We start from the raw sequence: 21,332 nt of genomic DNA, 5'->3' as shown, positions 1-21,332 counted from the left end.
GTTGGCGCTACGTAATACAGACACACACTTCCCCCGTCGAATTCACCACTCACCACGTTCGCTCCATTGGGGGAAGCCAGACAGCTCCGGAGAACGCAGTCCCCTCATCCATGGATTTCGTCCGAACGATTCCGAACCAGGATCACCCGTTTAGATCTTGGAAGTACCATAGCCGGGAAAAGGATCTCGATCTGTCGGTCGATGCCGAACGTTAATTTTTGGTACATTAAGGTCGTTCTGTGCTCAGAACAAGGGTTCGCGGAGCCCTTCTATTTGTAAAAAAAAATTAGCCCCTCAAACGGAGCCGCGGTCGCATTGAAGCGACCGATATCACAGATCACGTCCCTGAGTTCAATCCGGGTACTCCCTGGGTAAGAGCCATTGCCGTAGAAATAGTATCAACTCTTTCGCTCGACGACACGAGCCTTCGACACAGAGCTTTTCATTCCAACTGTTTATTCCCATTAAGATTGTAGGCCTCAGATCAGGCAATCGGAATAAGTATATTCGATATGCGATGAGAAGACTCTCAGCAGCTGCTCGAGCTTTTCGTTGACCTTCGGAAACCATGCTTGCTCGACCTGCGATTATTTCAAGCCATATCGAGCACGAGAGCAGGGATCAGCGATATTCATGATGCTCCGTGTTCTCCCTTGGTCTTCCGATCCCGTCGCGTCAGGATGAGCGCGGGATCAGCTTTCGAAAAGTGCGCGTCATCAGTTGAGCCTCATGAAGCACTCCACGTCTGTTCGCCGGGCTCCTGAAGATTCTCGGTTGCTATTGGACTATTTTGACATAAGAATAGTAGTCGAGAGACAACAGTATTCCAAAGTTCCGACCCGACGAGAGAAATGTCGAGAGACAGCTGAGCGCATGTTTCGAAATTATTCGGCGGACGCGTGTTGCGGTGTCTAAGCTTATTGCCACTCTGAGCGGAGCACATTTTCGGTGGCACACCTGGAGTGCCGGGTACACCATGGCTACCTTGGTGAAAGATGTTCTTGCGCTGGTTGGTGAAAAGAACGAGCTGACATCGGCTGAAGCCGCCAGAATACTTAGCCAAGATCATCAGAAAATCGTCGGTGCGGTGAAGAGTATACTCTGTTTTCCGGGGGTGAGTTTCTCGGGAAGAGGACGTGGAAGTCTCCGTATCTCGTTCCATACAGGAACACTTGCTGATTCGAAACCTCGAAGCTGATTAGGAATTTCGGAAGAGATTCCCCTGTGAGTGACAGAGAGACAGCGACCGCGCGGGCTCTGTATCAGGCCACCCAATCGAAAGATACTGATTTTCTGGCGCCTCCGACTCCCTAAGGCGACATCTGTTCACAAATTCTGTGCACGCATCGAATTGAGATGCTCCTTCCTTCCCATTGCGGCGAATTAAAACGTTGCTCCTTCTCTTGTATAACGTCGGAAACCTTCAAGGATGATGTAATCGTCGATCGTACTCAGCGCAGAATCCCCGAAGATCCATCGAGCCCGCCGTTAGGAATAACTCCTCATGAAACTTTAGACAAGGCCTCTGAACTCGAGGTCTCATCGCACCTTTTCTATTCCAATCCAGATCATAGAAGCTGATTTGAAAGCAGAGAAGAGCTTCGAGCTCACGGCCGAAGGTAAACAGATCGCTCAAGACGGCAGCCATGAAGCGGCAGTGTACAATGCCGTGCCGATTGATGGAGGCATCAAACAGCCTGATCTCATGGTAGGTTGCTTTTTGAGCCTCCTGGATACAAAATCCGCTCGAGGGCTTCTCGCATACAGAGTTCGTATTTTCAGAAATTGGTCGGGGCTAGCGGTAAGGTAGGGTTCAGTAAAGCCATGTCGAATGGATGGATCACGCTCGACAAGAGTCACCCGGAAGGACCGCGGATCTCACGGAAAGTAGATAAAATCCAGGATGAGGTGAAATCCATCCTCAACACCATCCACCAGGGTTCGTATCCCAAGTTCAGAACAGGATTCCGCTTCCTTCAGCGTCAGACCGATCGGACGTCGACTGATCGTTCATTTCTCCAGGGTCGGCGCAGGTGGACACATCGAAGTTGAATGACTTGAAGAAACGGAAATTAATTCAAGAAGTTCAAGTGAAGATATATGTGCTAAGAAAAGGTCCAGACTTCAAGCTGGAGCTCGAAAAGCAAGAAACTGATCTGACCGCCGAAATGATCGCATCGGGGGAGTGGGAGACGAAATCTTTCAAAGAGTACAATTTCGATGCCATGGGCATTCAACCCGATCGAGGGCATCTGCATCCCCTGCTCAAAGTGCGGGCAGAGTTCCGGCAGATCTTCCTCGAGATGGGCTTCACCGAGATGCCGACAAATCGTTTCGTCGAGTCCTCGTTTTGGAACTTCGACGCGCTCTTCCAACCCCAGCAGCATCCAGCCAGAGACGCACACGACACCTTCTTCATCTCAGGTTCGTCGCGGGTTGTAACTTTGTCAATATGAAGGCGGAGTTTCCGGGAAAATAAGACATCTGGAACAATTCTGAATCATGAACTCATGACTCATGAATGAGCCGTTGCAAAAGACAGTGATCGACCATGAATTTATTGGATTATTATTCATGGAGGGCCATCATAATTTCACACAGTCTCGGTAGCTTCATTGATTTGACCCCATTATGATCATAGATCCAGCAACTTGCACCAACTTCCCGGAGGATTATGCTGAGATCGTTCGCAAAACACATTCGAAGGGCGGCTACGAGTCCCTGGGCTACAACTACGACTGGCAGTACTCCGAAGCCGAGAAGAATCTCCTCCGGACCCATACCACGGCGGTCTCCGCGCGAATGCTCTATAAGCTCGCCAAAGACGGTTTCAAGCCATCGAAATTCTTCAGTATCGATCGTGTCTTCCGAAACGAGACTCTCGACGCGACCCATCTCGCGGAGTTCCATCAGATTGAAGGCGTCGTGGCTGACCGGAAGCTGACCCTCGGCAATTTGATGGGAGTCATCAAAGCGTTCTTCGATAAACTTGGTAAGCCGATTGGTATTTGAAAAGAAATCAGAACTTTCTCCGGAACCAAGGGCAGAGAGTCGTAATGAGCTCCGCTGTCATTCGCTTTGCCCTCAATAGAGCCATTTGCGTTCCAGGCATCAAGAAGCTCCGTTTCAAGCCCGCCTACAATCCGTACACTGAACCGTCGATGGAAATCTTCTCTTACCACGAAGGCCTGCAGAAGTGGGTCGAAGTTGGGAACAGTGGGATGTTCCGGCCTGAAATGCTTCTCCCAATGGGTCTGCCCCCGGACGTCAAGGTGGGATATTGTAGGAGGACCCGGATAGAAACAATCACTGTACTGGGGATGAGTTAGATTCTGACGCCGGCCCTTTTTCGATTTCAGGTGATAGCATGGGGTCTATCACTGGAGCGACCTACGATGATCAAGTACGGAATCGACAACATACGGGATCTCGTGGGACACAAGGTCGACCTGCAGATGGTTTACAACAATCCTATCTGCCGATTAGACAAGGAGTGACTGCAATGTTCCAATAAATGATTTAACTTATCAACCGATGAAGAGCTCATTTTGGTGAGGGGGGGAGTGGGGGGGAGCCACTCTGGAGACGTTTGTGCTCGGGGGACCGCTGAACTTTTCCCCCTACAACGGATCTCACTGTTATAATTGATACTCCCACAGCGAGAGAGCTGCCAGACCAATACCTCGCGGATCAGGCAGGCGGAGCAGATCGGGCAGCCGACAAGGGGGAGCAAATCACGACACTTATTCGCCGAATACGCCTTTTTATTTGATGGCTTACCGACATTCTCAATTGGCGCTGAGCTCCGATGGATCAGTATTCGAATCGGTGTACATACAGGTACTTTGCACTGCAATAAATTAGACCGGATTCACATCGATTTGGTATAAGAACGATTGAGCCTTCTCCATCAATGTCGTCCCCGACTTATACTGCCAACGACGCAGAGCGTTTCAGTCTCTCGATTATTGTGATAGGGAACTCTATCTGAGAATTCTCTCGGATATTGTTCCCGTGAGATCCATTCCTTAATGGGTCGAGGACAGAGACCAATTCGACCGAATACTGCGGAGGTCCTGTGGAAATTCCCGTATAGATAAGCGACGCGCGTCGTCTGCAGACTCTGTCACTCACATTCGCCAGAGTCTCCCGGTCACACGTCAAAGCTCCCCTTCGAGAGTGGACCTCACTCTCAGCATCATTCAAATACATGGAATGACTTCTTGGATATTGCTCATACATAATTCTGATAAAATGGCACGAAGTTCCGTCCAATCGGGTATGTGTCTATATCTATACTCCACGCACAACAGGGTTCGGATGCATCCGCGCAGCGTCCGGTGCTTCTCACGCGTAATATGGCTTTTCCCGTGGAATATCGTGACGTACATATCTTCGATGCTGGACACTCAATTGGATAAGTAATCCCTTTTTACCGGAAAGTTTATAACTGCATTAATCCGGTATTTTCCGGAAAAGCTCATCGGCGGCACGGTGGGCACCCACAACCATTGATCCCTTTCGTTTTCGCAATGGAATCGGGAAGGTCAGCATTGAGTCTCTTCTGTGTAAATATTGCGGATATCACAACTGCAGTGCATACTCCACGAAACGGTGGGACTTTCATCTTCAATAGAGTTCGTCATAAGTATTCATGGTCCGACTATCGATCTGTGGAAGTTATTCCAAATAAAAATCACGGCTTAGGAGTGCGTTACTCCTTTCCGAGCGATAAGCATGTTCAACACGGAGTTTTTCTTGATGTATTCCACGGCTTTCCTATGAGTCACCATGGTGAAATCGTATCCATTCACTTGCAGGATCTTGTCGTGCTGCTTCAATCCACAGTGCTGTGCTGGCGAGTCCTCGTAAACTTCGGTCACGTAGACGCCCTGTGCGGGAAGTAATAAGAGAACGTGTTCAATCTAGATCCAGTACGGATCCTGGGACACTATACACCTCATCTAGAATTTCGAGAGACGGTAGCTGGATCCACTGATGGCCGGATCTGCGAGATATTCAAGATCGAGCAGGTCACCATAATTCGCAAACTTACGTTGTCGGTGTACCCCTGAGGACTTTTCGTGAAATCCTGATCTATGCCCCCTCCTACTCTGAATCCACACCTCATGATTTCTCGGCCTTCGGCATCAATGGTCACCTCTTTTGCGAGTTTGATGGGGATCTGGGGGAAAATTTTATTTAGTCCTCGAATCGTCTCCGGCTCCCGGCGCTCACCGACGGCTGCCTTCGAGGGAACTTCACCGGAATTCTGTTTCCATTGAAACCAAACTGGGTCACTCACGCTCAGACACTCAATCGCGGTGCCAGCTTCGTGATTGAAAGCCATGGTTCGAATTAGAGAACGATTCGAGCAGTGGATTCGCTTCTGTATGGAGCAGGGAACAGCCACTGCCTCCTCTCGATGGAGCACCGCGACTAAACCTAGACATACACTGTATGGGGAAGTTTCCGAAGGCTCATAGTGGCAGTGGCCGCGCGCTGCCTTCCGGGAGAGCCGCCATTGTGTCTCATGAGCTTGCCAGCGATTGCCCGACCTGACCGGAACGATTCCGTGCTCAGTATTCTAGCTTTTGTTGGGGAAAGACGAAGAAATTCCTCGGTAAACGGAAGTCCACTCAGGACTGTATGTAAACCGGGGCGCGAACCGATTAGAAAGTGACTAGCATCCCCAAATCGCGATGGAAGCTGTCCCTCCATTCCTCTCAAATTAGTCGAGCGTACGCCCTCCGTCTGCGAGGACCCAAGTCTTGCTGACTGAATGGGTGAACCCCCACTCCGCCCGGACAGCTGTCAGATTGGCGCCAGATTTTTGAACTGTAATCATCGAGGGAGGGAGGACCGCCCACGGCAGCAGGCTGCACACACGAACTCCTCTGCTAGTCGTTCACTCTCCATTTCACTTGCCCACTCTACGAACAGATGAAATGAACAGTGAATAGTTATAGTGCTCTCGGTACTGAAAACATCCGGTGCACGGCTGTCAATCGCTCGCGGAGCGCGCAGGACAGGCGCGAGGAAGAAGATGCTGTGAGATAGGACCTCATACAGAGTCAATAGTCTGTACTCCATACTCAGCATGTCTATCAACAAGCGCGCAGGTAAACGAGATTCCTGAACTCACGCGGGGTTTGTTTCTGATGTTTCCTGGGAGTGTTCGGATGGAGTTTCCCGAGCCCGGAACTAGATTATTATAAGCATGAGCATCCATCATGATCGGAGGGAGAATCGTCGGGTTCAAGATGAAAGAATTTCGAAAATATATTCCCGACGATTCTTAATTACAACTCGTCGGAAGAAATCGACGAACCGACTTAACTACATCGAGCTTCTCACCCTACTGTTAAAATTATAAGTACTAGAGTATGGTCGGAAAAGGTTGAATGGAGCTCGGCTTCATTCCCCTTTCTCCGTGTTCCCGGATGCAGTCATTGTTCCGGACGATTCCACGACCATATTTTCCGCTCTGAGTTGGGCGGGAAGCGTGGAAGGTTCCGAAGGCAAATCTTGGCGGAATAAGCCATGAGTATCACCACCCTACGGATGAAGTTATCTTCGTCGGAAGTTGAAAAACCCTGCATTGATTCAGTTCTTAATTCTTTTCCAGAATTGTATATATGGCTGCTTTTATATTCCGTCCACTTGATTTTCACCTGTGAAGCGGCTCGGATCATCGAATTGAGCGATAGATTTCTCGAGTACAAAGACAAAGACGTATGGCTCGTCAAGGTAAGCCGGCATTCGCCTACATATGCCTTCTATGTTTGAGCTATTCCCCCGATTCTCTGTATTCAACCATTGTCTCTCGGAGGGTCGAGTACGAAAAATTGTCTCTCTCATGCAGTTTTACGCTCCGTGGTGCAATCACTGCAAGAGGCTTGAACCGGTTTGGAGTCAAGTAGCGCAGAAGCTAGTGAACACCGATGTCCGGGTCGCCAGGCTCGACTGCAACAAATACACGTCTCTCGCGCAGCATTTTCGAGTAGGAGGATTCCCTACGATTTTATAGTAAGTCATGTTCGTCGTAGGGTACCTTGACGAAACCTGGTTTCCTCGATCCGGATCCGGAATACTAGTAAATCTATTTCTGTGCAGATCTGAGTGGGAATGATTAGAAATTCGTCGTCGTTTTCAGTATCAACAAAGACAAAGTCGTCGACTACCAAGGAGAGCGTCTCCTCAGTCCGATATTGGAGTTTGTGCGCAGAGTTCATGGTCCCTCGATCAAGAAATTCAGCAACTGTGAGGACATGAGGAAAATCCTCGATTCAGGCGATAGAGACAATCGTCAGGTTCGTCGAATTCCTCCGCATCAGGAGGAAATATGATCAGAAGTACACGTAGTCCGCGAAAACGGAAAACTCGATATCAATTCTCGATACGCGCAGAATAATTTTGGACAAATTCTTCTGTTAATCGATAATGATGGCTGGGGATGGATGTGCGATCCGATCTCGATTGGAACACTTTCTTTCAGGCGAGTTTCGTTCTGGCCACGCATCCGGAAGGTCACGGAGAAGCTGGGGAGCTTGTCAAGAATTTCACCGAGCACGCGGAGCATATGTATGCCTACAACTACTTCATCGATGTCCCGATCCATTGCGTCGACGAATCCAAGGATCACAGTTGGATCTATGTCCACAAAGATGGGGCGTTCGTCCCCTATAACAGTGAGTCCCCCGAGCTTCAACGAATCTCTCAAGAATGTACTGAATAGACAGTTTGAACGGAAATGCAATGACCAAGGCTTGTAGTCTGTATGATGGGTGCTTGTTCTGTCGAGCGTGAGTTTACTCATTTCGGGAATTTCGTTCTCTCCAGGTGAGAAGTATCAGCTGCTGGATCAGTTCATAATCTCCGAGCGCTTCCCGGCGTTCCAGAGAATAACTTACGCGAACTTCCGTCAAATCTTGGCAACACGTAAAATGCTGGTGGCTGCAGTCCTGGAAGAAAATCAGATCGGCAGGCTGGACACAATGAGAATGGAAGAAGTCAGAGACATGCTCGAAGCCTTAGCAGAGAACACGAAAGAGCTCTACCACGAGTGAGTAAATTCGAAGCGTCAAGTCGGTTCAGATGCTCAAGCAGTGACATTCAAGTGACAAGCTTCCTTAAAATCGATCATTCATTTCCTCAGCAAATTCCTGTTCGGCTGGTTCCCGTCGACCGAGATTCCGTACTCGATTGCGATGACAGAGCTACGATTGCCGTCCGTGATCGTTGTCGATCCTGAGACCTACAAGTATTACCTAAGCAGCTCTGCTGATGACCCCGAGGACATCATCAAGCTTCTCGACGCCATCGACAAAGCGGACCCTTTACCGCCGAGTTTCGGCGGCAACACTCTGCCCTACAGAATATACAGATCCTATTTCGATGTGTCACAAAACCTGAAGAACATGTATCGGTCGTCGCCAGTTCTGACGTTCGTGATATTCCTCATACCGACGGCCTTCTTCGCCGCAATCTGTTACTTGACGTGTTGCTCCGATTTCCTCGAGTCATCCGATGAGGACGAGGACGAACTGGAAGAAGAGGACGATGATCATGAAAAAACGGATTAGCCTCCATGTCCGAGGTCATGGATTCTGCGACTCAATTATGCTCCAAATGGGGACTTCGTTTAAGAGGCTCCGATCGATTGCGGATATAAGCTGCGCATCGTGTGAGGAGAATAATACCAGAAGAGGGACGCAATCTCATCGACTCGGAAGACGAAGGAGAGAAGATGTCGAGCGATTCCGAAGCTGATACTGTGAGCGGCGTCCTGTAACTTTCCTCCGATACAGCGGAGTCGGAGGAGGCGCACTAGCATGGAGAAGGTCTCCGTGCGCCGGAGACCAGCGGTCCGAGAATGTGAGCCGCTCGTCATCACAAGCCTCGAACGGGCCATCATAAGTCCCACGAACGAGTGGTCAGACTCATGAATCTCAACCCACAGCTGCCTTTGTCTCAGATTAAGAATACATCGGATCATCGCTTTCATCACATTCACGTAATTCATCCATCATTATCGCTTCAGAGGTGGGGAGAAGTGAAGTTCTTCTCCCCAACGTCGACCGAATCGATTTCGACTCAGCTCGCAGCGAAACAATGCTCGGGAAGTGGATATGTACCGTATGTTGATATTCACTCATTCCATGTCTCCCCGACTCTCACGAATAAAAATTGTCCTCGGCGAGTCCGAACAGTGGTCATCTTGCTTCGCGGTCTGGACGACATAGACCCGTCGTGACGCGCGAATCCAGACGCCACACAGTGCGCCAGCGGTAGCCAAGGGCATATTGTCCTCGAACCCGGATTGAAGCTCTCCGAACTGTCAGTGGATAGAGAAAAAGTACCGGGAGGTCTCAGAATTCGCCGAAGCTCCCGAGTTCTGCCCCGGAAGAAGAATACGAGCTGTCCTGGTGTAGTCCATTAGGAAAGATTTTCAGAGGAACCCGGAACGCGAATGTTCCAAAGCAGTCCGATTTGGACACATGGTTTTTGCGGGAGCCCGAGGCTCGACAGCTCCGGAAAAAAATGACTATCTTTAGGAGGAACACGTTTCGATGAATCAACCGGGGGCCCTGAACCAGAGATTCGAAAGCTGTAACTATTCGGCTCGGAATCCCTTTTAGAGATGACTCCTTCCAGCATGGGTTTTGGGCTTCTCCCGGGTCGGAGAACCTGGTGATCGTGAGGGGGGAACTCCTCAATAACTTAGGTGCCGAGTTCCGGACGAAGAATCACATTTCCCAAAGATCCCTGAAAGTTTTCAAAGACGGGCATTTTTTCACTTATCTCAGCTCGGGGCCGCGTTTGCGCCTTCGGGCTGTGCGCATGCGCTCGAGACTCTCTTCTCTCTGCATCTTCTCCTAGACCGGAGCTCCGAGAAGCTCCCTCAGTTGGTTTCGTTCAGCACGCCTATCTCGAGGACGGTTTCCAGAGCGGAATTCTTCGAACATTGAATCGGGGAAAGATGATTCGATTGCGCGGATATCTTCCGGTCTTCGCAATCGCCTTCCTCTTTTCTGGTACCGAGTGCAGCCTAGAAGGTGAGTTCTTCGCCGACGTGAGTCGATTCGAATTGGGTTCAACTCATTCCACGAGTCAACGTAACCCATTCGAGTAATCTCCGATTTCAGTCATTGATATCAACCTTAAGGATGGCGGTGAATTCGGACCCGAAAAGGCTAACGTCTGCGCTGGTCAAGTTTACCTCTTGAAATTAGTTGGACTGAATACACAGGGTGAGTTTTCAACCAGCTCTCAACATCATCGACAGTCAGACGTTTGATTTTCCGCTCGACTCCGGGCCATATACCGAACATCGACCATAAAATATGTATTTAGATGATGACAAATGTGAGCATTCTCCCGATGAGTACTCGGGTGACTGGATCCCACGAGCTTAAGCGATCGTGCGTTCTTCCCTCAGATTCGAACTCGGTCGAACACGCTGCTTCAGTGGTCGGATATCCGGATCTGCCGAGATGGAACTTCATCAAGCCTCACAAGGATGATCTACTGCTCTACGGGAGCTATCCGGAGAATGATACGCTCGATGTCCAGGTGAGCTCCCGCTCAAGAGGATTTCGGCTTTATGCTGATTCGAGTCGTCACTATGAGCCCATGGGACCCACACCTAGAAGATTACAGACTTCCCGTCGCTGACGGTGACCTATCTACTCGTTAATGCTCCTCAAAATTTTCAGATCATCTCGACAGATCAGGAGACTTTCGAGTCAACGGATCGTAGATTCCAGCTGAACGTAAGACGACGCAATCGGAGCCTCTTGAGGTGTCTCCTCATTTGAGATGAGGAGACTTCACGAAGTGCCCTATATCTTGCTGCAAAAGACGGTGATCGTGGGACCTAATTGTTGTTCATCTCTCCGGTTACGATATAGGTCCTGCCCTGTCGGAAGCCCCAAGCAAACTTCGAGGTCGAGATGAAGTTCATGAACTATAATATCGAAGATATATTCGGTACGGACGTCCTGCAACGCCTCGAAGCAGTGATGCAGGTGTGTTGAATGAACCATGATTTCGGTGGATTAAGGAAAGATTTCCCTGCGATAGTACCTGAGTTCAGCAGTGAGACCTTTCTCTCCGCGACAGAACCTGTGGAGCTCAAGTCAAAGAGTTTACGTGAGCAAAGTCGCATCTGTGCTCGATGTCGGTGGGAGGAAGCCGATTGATCCGCGCGATAAAGAAGGGTCAGTTGACAGGTATCGACGTCATCCGCTGCTCCGGTATGATCGATGTCCAGTTCTTAAGTGAGAGCGGCGTTTTTCAGATTCATTGTGAGATTCGCGGCAGAACAAAATTTTTCCTCCGAATTGAGAGGCTTGGAACTCGAGGTCAGGCAGCTCAGAAACAGGGTACCCTGTCCGCGTCATTATAAGAGGTGAGGAGACGAAAAAAAATGAAGCGTCGCTAAGGCTACGGGAGAATGTTGGTGTGAATCCATCCGATTGAATTTCACAGGACTTCGGTGGAATGGCGCTTCCGCGAACTCGGATTGGCGCCCGATTGGTGTGGATTCCGTCTCTTCAAGGTGAGTGAGCTAGAGAGCTCGGTGGTGTCGCCTTTCCTCGGGTTTCTGTTCGACAACATGCGAGACGTCGAAGGAGAGGCGATTTCAGTTTAGAGAACTCAAGGGTTGCACTTTTCGATATCAGGGAACCGTCGCCGCGCAACGAGTCATCCCTCCTGAAGAAATTCCGATCGCGCCGCTACCGCCTTTTGACGGCCCCGACCTCGACGAGATGCCCCGGAGAACGACTACGAGAGACATCTTCGTATCGCTGCTTGTTCCTCTGGTGATTTGTTTTGCTCTCCTCGCCGGAATCGGGGGAACCTCTCTGTGCCTCTATTCCAATGACGAAGGCGACGGGAAATGAAACTCTCCCTGTCGGTCTTCATGACCTCTGACTGAGTAATGCGAAACCGATCCGAAAAAGATCTCATAGAACCGTTCTCGAAAATGTCCAAAAAGAGCGCTTGGCTGACTGCCTTCTTGCGGAGCGAGTCTCCGAAAGAGTTCCTCCCAAACTTCGAAGCCCGAGGATCCGACTCCGAGGCAATAGAGTAGGCTGGATCGTGATCTCAATAATAGCCCTAGACTCTCATTCCGGGGTGCGAGACATGGAGGATGAGTCGGGTAATTTCGAAAACTTCGGGCAGTCGGGAGGACGACTGCGGTGTGATGTGAATGAACGGTGTATGTGATTTGATACCCTAGGTAAGATTCTCCTGAGCCAAGCTTGACTGTCACGGTCCGCCAGGCGTCAGGCTTCCAATATTCGTAAAGCCACTCGGCCGAGCAAGGAGATAAGAGTACCCGCCGAAGATATTTGTTGCCGTTATAGATCATCCCCTTCTCTGAACACGGTGCTATATATCCGGGGGTATCGGTCCCCCCGGGAACGATGCCTTTCCTCATCGAATTCTGTCCGGACGGAAGTCGAAGAAAGCCATTCCATGGATTCCCTTTAATAAAAAATAATAGATTTCTCCATTGAATAAGTCTTCTTTGGGCCAGTGCAACCCGAGACCTGAAGATTCGAACACAGTTTCTCTAGATATCCGGAGGAAATGAACTACATATATTCGGAGCGATTCCGTCGTCAACGGTGATGTTCGTGATTAGTCTCCCGGGAATAGTACAACACCAGGGAGTTCTCATGGTATTTATTCGCGGCGAAAGTTCACTTGTTCCACGGTCATATGATACAGTAGGCAATTTAGGAGATGAACAGAGAACCGAAAATTACATAGAAAGAGCCCAATCGAGCAGCACCTGAGTGCTAGACTTAAGTAGGGCTCTCTTCTTTACATTGCACTTCAGGAAGCATACATTAGCTCCTCATTAAATCATTCTATATGTTCAAGATACGAGCAATATACAAGATCAAACTTTGGTGGACGCTAGGCTTCAGAAATCCTGCACCCATGGGTTCTCCCCGACAAACGTATCTACAACTTCTTTCATAGCAAGGTTTGGTATAAGTTGATCCTGGAAAAAAAAGTTACAGGCGTGAATAATCCGGGAGGGTACTCAAAATTACGCTCAGCCAGCACGAATCGCGACGAAACGAAATTCGTCGACTTCCCGTCTTTTTAACAGAATATGAAACTTCGCCTACCTGTGTAAGCGGCGTTCTTGTAACGGGATCGAAGTGCCCGACTCTCTGTAGGTGCTCCTCAATGTCTTTCCTGTCGTATGTGATGCCGGAAGGCGTGATAACGGGTTCGTTCATGATCTCGAACGATATTTTCCCACAAAGGAAGTCTGGGACTTCACGTTTCCGACGGCGCTCGTCGACTTTGGCGAAGAGCTGATTCACTTCCGACAGCACACCTTCGTGCTTGTCCTGTATCTTAGCGACTTCACTCGCTGGAACGAAGAATCGAAGAAGAACTTAGAGCAGCGAAGTGTATTTTCAGAATCTACGTGGAATTACGTGGCAATCTCAATCGAGCTCCCGTATTCCATCGCCCAGACAAGCAGACAACAAGTTTTCCCACCTGGGGCCTTATTATTCTCAGCGTCCCGGAGTTTCTTTTCGAAATCGGATATAATCAATTGATTGAGGTAGCCTTGCAGCTCGATCTCTTGCTGCACTCTTTTATCTTCTTGGAGATTCCATCTTTTTTTCCGCGCGATTCTCAGCTGGACCGCGATGTCGTCTCCGTAGTTCATTTTCTGCTCTTTGGCTAAGTCGAGAGCGCGTTGTAGGTGCACAATCGCCTCGTCAAGGGAGTCGAGTTCCAGCAGAGCAGTGCCTGTACATTCGAATTTACAGAAGAAAGAAGTTTGATGAGAATCTCATTCCACTTTGTCGTTTCCGTCGTGGTCTCTTCGTATCATGCTTCGCGCGCGATCATAAATCCGCCCCCAGTGCGATTCACAAGCGATGACCATCGAGCTAGGATTGTTTTGGCGCCAGGAATCGATCCGTATGAGAACAAATAAAAAATCATCATATAAATCACGACTCACCCAAGAAAAATTGGCCCTTGACATTAGTCGCGTCCAGGTCGATTGCTCGTCTACAATCTTGGATAGCGAGCTCCCACTGATGGAGCTTGGTGTATGTGAGGGCTCTGTTGGTGAAGTAAAGCGGAACCGAGGGATTTTTGATCTGGAAACAGAGAAGGGAACGTTTTTTCTTGGAACGTTGTGATCTCTTCAGCGAAATCCGCGGGGCATGTCTTTCTAGGGAATGGTTCGTTTCCGGAAGCGACTCGGATCGTTCCTCTTACATAGCAGAAATTCCTCGAATGAACTAATATAGAAAATCTGACGGAGATTCTCTCCATCTGGGAGTCCATCAACTCCGCACGGCGATACTGTCGTTTCTAGAACGTGACCGAAAGTCCTTCTGGGTCAACAAAGTTTCAGCAGCGGGAACCTCCGTCTCCCGCTCAGCTGCTTGTGACCACGGGTTTGGAGAGCGTGGATATACTCAGAATATTCGACAATTTACAGAAGAAGCGATGGACTCACGATTGCCTTCGAGTAGCACTGACAGGCCTCGTCGTATTTCCGGACTGAGAACAATTTATTTCCAAGTTCACGCAACTCATCGGCGGTCAAACTCTCCATCTTGACCTGCTGTTTGCCTCCCGAACCCTTCATTGTACAGACAACCTCCGGCGATTTTCTCGGAGGCGAAGCGGGATGGACAGCTTGAGGTAACTGCCGTGTCACTGTCGAAAGATCGGCAACAGACCGGAGAAGCGACCGACCGACGGAAGTATCGGCGACGAGAGCACTCCAACTAAGCAGCGATTTGAGGAGAACGGGGAACCACACAGCTGACAGCAGACAACGGCGCACCGCGTTCTGCGCATACGGGCTGGTCGTTCAAACCGTGGCGGGCAGCGCCAGCGCAGCGCCGACGTCAGCAGCTCCCTGCGTATCCGAGACAGCGGCAGCCACCTTCCGGTAAGCGGTCTCCTCGGGATTCAGATCCAGAAGTTTCGACGGAGAGCAGCTGATGGTCAGATGACGGATGCCCTCAGAGTAGCAGCATTCACGTCCCGGGAGCCACCGCACCGCAGCTACTATTTCTTGGTTGCAACTCCCGACCGACGATCTTATCTGCGTTTCGAGCCGCATAAAAGATCGGAGGTTGGCTGGATAACGCATCAGGTCTAGGTCCCTCTTCAAGCTTGGGGTTCCGTGTGAATCCAGGATGTTCTCTGTCGAATGGATACGGGGTAGTCAGGGGTGAGAAAGTTGGTAAGTGGATGTACGGCTCATGGATGTCTGATGGATGGTTCCTGCTTCCCTCAGGATTCAGGATTTCAATCAAGGGCTCGGATTCTCTTTCAGGGGGAAGCCCCATTCCCACGGGCAGTCAATTCTGCTCGACTGGGAAAAGGGGGATTTTTGAGAAATCCGGGAAGACATTCTTGGAAGCGCTGAAATAAGTAGTAACATGAATCGGAGGGTTTCGGCTGAGCCACAGCGCGGTCACCTTGGCTGTTCAGTTTCCGAAGATGTCTCGACAGCTACCTTCAATCTTGACGTCGATGATTACGAGAGCAATGATGGAAGAGATCGTCAACCCCGGCTAGCATTTTCACACCTGGGGCAGAAAATCTTGAAGATTGAGGAAGCAAGGGCTCGTCTCTGAGCATCTCTCTGAAGACGGCGATACAACTCGGAGTAGAGATGAATCGTTTCTAGGTTGGGGTTCATCAGTTTCGGGGTCGAGAAGCGGAACCAGATCGAAACCTTGCTCCATAATTGAATGAGGTGGTCGGGAGAGTCTCATTCAGGCTGATTGAAAAGCTTCCGACCAAGGAGGGCCTGGACTTTTTCAAGGGAATGCCGATATGTACCCGATTGGTGTTGGTGTTGCGAATTAACTGTCGAACGGGAAGTATTGCATTCTTTCACAGCATTCGGCCATGGAGTCCCAAAGCAGATACAGCGATTTTCCTGAAGACAGCCATTCGGCTCCCTTTTTCGAGGAAACCGCTGACGTTCCTCGAAATCCGCGTAGGATTTCTGTCTCTTTCAGACAGAGATCATCATCATCATCAGTCATATTCATTATTCCTCTGACGGATGAAGCCGCTAGGGTCCGATTCCTGAACATGTCACTGGATTGCGAACCTCAGGGGCTTGCGCTCAATGTATGAGCTGAGCCGTTCCCGAAGAGCAACGCTCCGCGAATCAACGGAGAGCGCGAATGTCGTGCGGGCGTCGCGGCGGGAGTTTGATTAACCGTCGGAACCCATCCGTCGCTCTGGGAGCTGCAGTATTTCAAGACAGATAGTGTCAGGCTGCAGTGTTCCACGACAGATAGAGCGTAGAGTACTGAGGTAGAGGAAACTGTAGTGCTGTTCTGCCGAGCAACCATCAGCGGAACGCCGTCGCATAATCACTCAACATGTGTTCTGGTAAGAATCCCTGGTCCACACGAGCAGTCTTCGAGCTCTGAGACAGTGTCTTACGAGCCGAGCGATGTTAGGATAGAGACTCCATCGTTAGGAGGAAAGCCCGAAGTTCCTTGACATGGCCGATGTGGGGTCTGGCTTCTCTTACGCCGCGGAGTTCCGAAGCTTCTTATCGAGGTCCCTATTACAGGTTGTTTAGGTTGCTGCACGGCATTGAAGCCGCGATACAAGAGATTAGTTGACTCCATCTATCCGATAAATCCTGAGGTGAGTTATCAGAAAACTTCGCGAGCCGTCTGTTCCGACGAACCGTGTCCAATTGAGATGAATAATCCTGAAAGCAGAGCCTCAAGGCAACATCGAGATGGAATACAGCTCTTCTTGTTTCCCTCAGGATGGACTCGTTAAAGCCTCCATGGAGAAGCTTACGTTTTATGCCGTGTCGTCTCCGGAGAAACTGGACAGAATCGGCGAATACATCGCTCATAGAGTTCAGCGAGACATCAGTCGCGGAAGAGACAAATACGTCGAAATTTCCATGGAAGCCATGGATTCATTGTTAGTCGCCTGTCATTCGCAGAGTCTAAACTTGTTTGTGGAATCGTTTCTGAAGATCGTGCAACATCTCCTCGAATGTCAAAACCCCGAGTTGCAATTATTAGCTACTCGAAGTTTTGTGAAGTTTGCCAATATCGAAGAAGACACTCCATCTTATCATAGAGGTTATGATTTTTTCGTCTGCAAGTTCGCCTCACTGGCGCATGATACGAACAGCGATCCTCAGATGATGACCAGGTGAGGGAATTGCGCGGTGAGCGATCGCACCGCATCCAAAATGACTTATATTCGAGTTGACTTTCTCTATCAGTGATTCATGCCGATTGGTCTGATCGTATAATTGTGTTGTGTCGCAGGTTGCGCATGGCTGGCGTCGAAGGTCTTCAGGGAGTGGTTCGGAAGACCGTCAACGATGAGCTCCAGGTCAACATTTGGGAAGATTCCCATATGGGGAAGATAGTCCCGTCGCTATTATTCAACATGGCCGAGAAGCTACCGTCGTCGGCGGACTCCGACGAGCAAGGCCCGACAAGCAGACTTCTGCGTCAAGGTAATCTTTCTTGGGTAATCCGATGCGACGGCTTCAAGAATGAACTCATGATCTTCCCCAAGCCCAAGGATGAAACTGGATGGACGGTCGCGGTCCGCGACAACAAAAAAACGCTTCTTCAAGGAGAGCGGATTTACGAGAGCGTGACCTACTTAGCTGGGTATCCATGCGGGCCCCTGGTTCGGGCGAATCTGGTCCTCCGGCAGTCGACTGGAGGATCAATCGATTGATCGAATTAACTAGGCTCGTGTTTTTCTTTTTTTTTGTCAATGTCACTGTTCCAATGAACTCTTGTTGTGAACAGGCGGAATCGACCTGTCTTCTCCGAGTGAGTACTTCAGAATACCTTCGCGCTCTTGTCATGTCTTTCTTCACTTCCATCACGATCTCATGTGTTCATCACTGACGCAATCTTACTCTTCTCCTCGCCTAGCTGGCTATTATTCTCCTATGGAACTTTATTTATCGCTGCGTTCAATCACCTCATAGCTTTGTGCGAAATTGTCACCGGAGCTTCATTCCTTGTGATTTCTTCCCCATCCCTCTTATGAGAGGTTTGCCTATACGTTTGATACATCCTCACGGGATTTTTGGGGAGACCTGAATTAATTCCCGGGGGTCCAGAATTGCGCTCTGGACAGTCCCCAACACACTTCTCGGGCTTTTTCGGTAGAACTTCGCGGGATCGTCCCGCAACCCTGATTTCCCACTTCCGCTAAAGCTCGAGATAATAGAAGCTTCGCTTGAAGCAGCCGGATCGAAGGAAATCCATAGGATCAAGCGATCGCAAGCCCCAAGTCGCGCGCGCATGTTTACACTTCTGCACAATGGACCTCCTCGGCTGCGATCAGCACCGGTCCGCTGACTCAGTCACTTCGAGCTCACTCTTATCCGCAAAAGCCTTTAGTGAAAAATTTTAGCGAGGACTTCTCGGCCTGTGTCGTGCTCGATGTTCTCTACACCGATAAAATAATCAGTGTTTCCTCACCAGATGCGTAATGTCGATGGTTTCATGACCACACTTGTAGTGGCTAGAGCATTTGGAGGAGCGTGGGAAAATAATACGATACTAATTTATCCTCTCGTTCATCAGGTGGGCTCGATGGTTTGGGCCAGGACGAATCGAAGCAGAGCCCCGAATCGTTGGCTATAAATTGCTTTCGCGAGATCATGTCTCGGGCCACCTACGGACACATCAATTCTGTCATAAAGCCTGTGCTGATCCATCTGGATAAACATCAATTATGGTCAGTGAATGACAATACTTTCGCCATCCACGTCTTCAAGATCATCATGTATTCGATACAGGTGAGTTCGACTCGGACCGTAGGGGAGAGCTTACTGTGTGCATCGAAAAGACGATAATTTGCTGTTCACTTTGAACCTTAAACTTGAAGCAAACGCCGAATCCTCATTGTTCGTCAAATAGAGGGATTCGAGTCGTCGGTGACGCTTTCTCCGGATTCCAGGCTCAGTATTCCTACACGGTGATCCAGCTACTAATGGCTCACTTGGACAACAAGTATTCATCTCAGAGTCGGACTTTCCATCTTGAAAGAACGGGCATCGTGAAAGTTCTCTACCATATCGTGAACATCGCCGCCTCAGAGAGCGTCGGACCTTCAGTATTGGATATATTTCACTCGCTACTCAACCATCTCAAAAGGTCTGACATTCCTCCACGGAACGTTCGACGGGGAGGAAATTCTCGATCACCTACATATCTCGGGAGCCTTACTGATCATTGAACTTCGTTCACAGATCGATCCAACTGGATAAAGAAGACGAGGAATCAAGCTTCCAAGAAGCGGTCATCGAGACGCTCGGCGAGTTCGCCAACAACTTACCAGACTATCAAAAAACCGAGATCATGTTATTCATACTCTCCAAAATTCCACACATATCCGAAGGAGATGTGGTCAGCTCCACGGAGGGAGAGCTGCAGAAAACCATGCTGAAATCACTGCTGACCGTGGCAACTAAATATTCCACCGTGAACCTCAACCAAGCGCTCCCGCTTGGCTTCCTTCAGTCGATCCTGCGGATGTCCTTGGCTCCCGACCCCAACGTTCGAATTCTTGTTCAAAAAATTCTGCAAACACTTCTCGACCGTCATGACAACCTGCCAAAGCTGGAGCTTCTGGGCTTCGTACCTTGCACCGGCGACCCCCTCCCGAGTCTCTCGGTCGAGAAGTGCTCCCGGCAAGATTCGGTGTTTATGAAGAAGTACGGCCCCGAAATATTGTATCACATGTACAGCAACGTTCTACTCAAATCGAACACATACGACAATTTCGTATCAGTATACATCACGATGGCCCTCATCGTTATCGAACTGGGCTCAGAAGAGCTTTTGACCGAGGTTTTGCGCATTATGTTCGCACTCCAAGTGAGTTCCTTCGACCTAGAGAACATCGATCGCATCAGACATTTGCACTTGATCAATCAATTAATTATTTCATTCATTCATCAATTCATTCACCCGACCTATTCATGATTTTCCTTCCAGGATGAAATGCAGAGGGAACCAACGGAGAACTCGGTGTACGTCCATCGGTTCATTGCATCTTACATTTACCTGGCTTCGAGCCTCACATCGATACCGGCCATGCTGACGCATGTTAACGAAGTGATCACGGCGCGGAAGGAAGAATGTCCATGGCTCCTCCCGGGACCCGCACCATCATCGCATCCGAACTCGCCCGGGAGCCTCCAACTCAACGAAAAATACCTCTTCAGCATGAAAGCCATCGGTGAGTCGGGACGGAAGTATCCGGGATTGCCTCGCTCAGGAACAGGATCGCTCGAGCATCATTTCGACAGCTGTTGCATCACTTGACTTCTTATCTTTCCAACAGGAGAAGCGTTGCATTCATCCGGCCACGATACTTCCAAACTCTTCCAACCGTACTCCGCTCCGGTGGCACTGACTTCCTCGGTCGTAGCTCAAAGGACTTTGATCACAAAATCTCCTACGGCGACCACGTCGACGGACGGACCCAAAATGACTGCCGAAAGCCTGAACAGTGCCTCGTTCGACTTGGGCTCTGTCGATTCGTCACCGGGGACGGCGAAGAAGTTCGTCGACTTGGAGGAAGTCAGTGTAAAAGCTTTCAAATCGATGCTCGAAAGGACGACCTCGACTTCCGAGCAGCGTCGAGCTGAAGTCGTGAACGTTTTCAAGACGACACCCTTCAAACAACTTTGTCAAGAAGTTCAAAGCAATTGTTCCTTCCAAGGCGCTCTGAACGAGATCTTGGCCTTGGTCCCATTAGATGCTGCTGACGTTCCCGCGGAGGTGGATGAAAATCTTGCACTGCCTACATTCCAGGGGCATTTCCCTGAACTTTTCGTTTACTGATCATGATCATTGGCGTGGTATGGGACAACTCCTGTGAAATCAGGATGTGTCTCGTTGTTTGTGTTTTTTAACCCTCGGGAGCAGAGTTCCGGTTCCGGAAGAAGCCGAGGTCAAGCTTCGAACTCGAGGGCTCCTATCAAATATGAAACGTACAGAGTGTAATAAACTGTTAATTGAGTTCGTCGAGTAAACCGTTCCCTCTCGTAATCTTCGAAGCATGGGGTGGATCAATCATCAGTGGTGCACAAAATCAATTTTTCACATTTCCGTTTCTTCTCCTCTCATTTCAAAAGCGGACTCCCTCGATACTCGGTGGTTTCCTGTGGAGTGGGGATTCAGGGACGGGAAAGTATCCGGGGCATTATATGTTTTTCGTATAAGCGATTCCGGAATTCCGTATACGGTACTTTCGAACACCTCCGCAGGGGCATCCGGAGTCGG

The 21,332-nt window shown here is 49.6% G+C and overlaps 6 protein-coding genes across 6 annotated transcripts; 4 read left to right on the top strand and 2 right to left on the bottom strand.

The window, feature by feature from the left end:
• The first annotated feature begins 931 nt into the window (after positions 1-931).
• On the top strand, positions 932-3,525 carry alpha-PheRS (phenylalanine--tRNA ligase alpha subunit). The gene is made up of 7 exons (XM_003744721.2): positions 932-1,114; positions 1,568-1,708; positions 1,783-1,939; positions 2,023-2,424; positions 2,642-2,992; positions 3,109-3,272; positions 3,360-3,525. Exons 1-7 carry the CDS (start codon positions 977-979, stop codon positions 3,495-3,497), a joined length of 1,491 nt encoding a protein of 496 aa, XP_003744769.1. The 5' UTR covers positions 932-976; the 3' UTR covers positions 3,498-3,525.
• Positions 3,526-4,517: 992 nt separating this feature from the next.
• Positions 4,518-5,356, bottom strand: LOC100905391 (uncharacterized protein C45G9.7). The gene is made up of 3 exons (XM_003744720.2): positions 5,306-5,356; positions 5,057-5,185; positions 4,518-4,892 (listed from the first exon to the last, which is right to left on the bottom strand). Exons 1-3 carry the CDS (start codon positions 5,348-5,350, stop codon positions 4,704-4,706), a joined length of 363 nt encoding a protein of 120 aa, XP_003744768.1. The 5' UTR covers positions 5,351-5,356; the 3' UTR covers positions 4,518-4,703.
• A 554-nt stretch (positions 5,357-5,910) lies between these two features.
• On the top strand, positions 5,911-9,204 carry Tmx3 (Thioredoxin-related transmembrane protein 3). Its single transcript, XM_018640089.2, has 7 exons — positions 5,911-6,122; positions 6,629-6,750; positions 6,866-7,029; positions 7,157-7,313; positions 7,499-7,691; positions 7,843-8,065; positions 8,159-9,204. Exons 1-7 carry the CDS (start codon positions 6,101-6,103, stop codon positions 8,583-8,585), a joined length of 1,308 nt encoding a protein of 435 aa, XP_018495605.1. The 5' UTR covers positions 5,911-6,100; the 3' UTR covers positions 8,586-9,204.
• A 672-nt stretch (positions 9,205-9,876) lies between these two features.
• On the top strand, positions 9,877-12,216 carry Scgalpha (sarcoglycan alpha). Its single transcript, XM_029111848.1, has 9 exons — positions 9,877-10,058; positions 10,149-10,253; positions 10,442-10,575; positions 10,719-10,775; positions 10,914-11,030; positions 11,125-11,222; positions 11,303-11,413; positions 11,494-11,563; positions 11,688-12,216. Exons 1-9 carry the CDS (start codon positions 9,983-9,985, stop codon positions 11,907-11,909), a joined length of 990 nt encoding a protein of 329 aa, XP_028967681.1. The 5' UTR covers positions 9,877-9,982; the 3' UTR covers positions 11,910-12,216.
• A 474-nt stretch (positions 12,217-12,690) lies between these two features.
• STUB1 (STIP1 homology and U-box containing protein 1) lies at positions 12,691-14,809 on the bottom strand. The gene is made up of 5 exons (XM_003744718.2): positions 14,519-14,809; positions 14,012-14,153; positions 13,537-13,794; positions 13,155-13,405; positions 12,691-13,024 (listed from the first exon to the last, which is right to left on the bottom strand). The coding sequence occupies exons 1-5, from the start codon at positions 14,648-14,650 to the stop codon at positions 12,944-12,946; spliced, it is 864 nt and encodes a 287-aa protein (XP_003744766.1). The 5' UTR covers positions 14,651-14,809; the 3' UTR covers positions 12,691-12,943.
• A 1,490-nt stretch (positions 14,810-16,299) lies between these two features.
• On the top strand, positions 16,300-21,078 carry stmA (Protein EFR3 homolog stmA). The gene is made up of 10 exons (XM_029111835.1): positions 16,300-16,425; positions 16,613-16,689; positions 16,817-17,217; positions 17,337-17,530; positions 17,835-17,858; positions 18,624-18,838; positions 19,000-19,196; positions 19,292-19,919; positions 20,040-20,283; positions 20,389-21,078. The coding sequence occupies exons 1-10, from the start codon at positions 16,416-16,418 to the stop codon at positions 20,889-20,891; spliced, it is 2,493 nt and encodes an 830-aa protein (XP_028967668.1). The 5' UTR covers positions 16,300-16,415; the 3' UTR covers positions 20,892-21,078.
• The last annotated feature ends 254 nt before the right edge of the window (positions 21,079-21,332 follow it).

The sequence above is a fragment of the Galendromus occidentalis genome, unplaced genomic scaffold (assembly GCF_000255335.2).
Source record: "Galendromus occidentalis unplaced genomic scaffold, Mocc_1.1 scf7180000077474, whole genome shotgun sequence".
Classification (NCBI taxonomy): Eukaryota; Metazoa; Arthropoda; class Arachnida; order Mesostigmata; family Phytoseiidae; genus Galendromus; species Galendromus occidentalis.
This window is presented reverse-complemented; position numbering and strand designations above follow the sequence as displayed.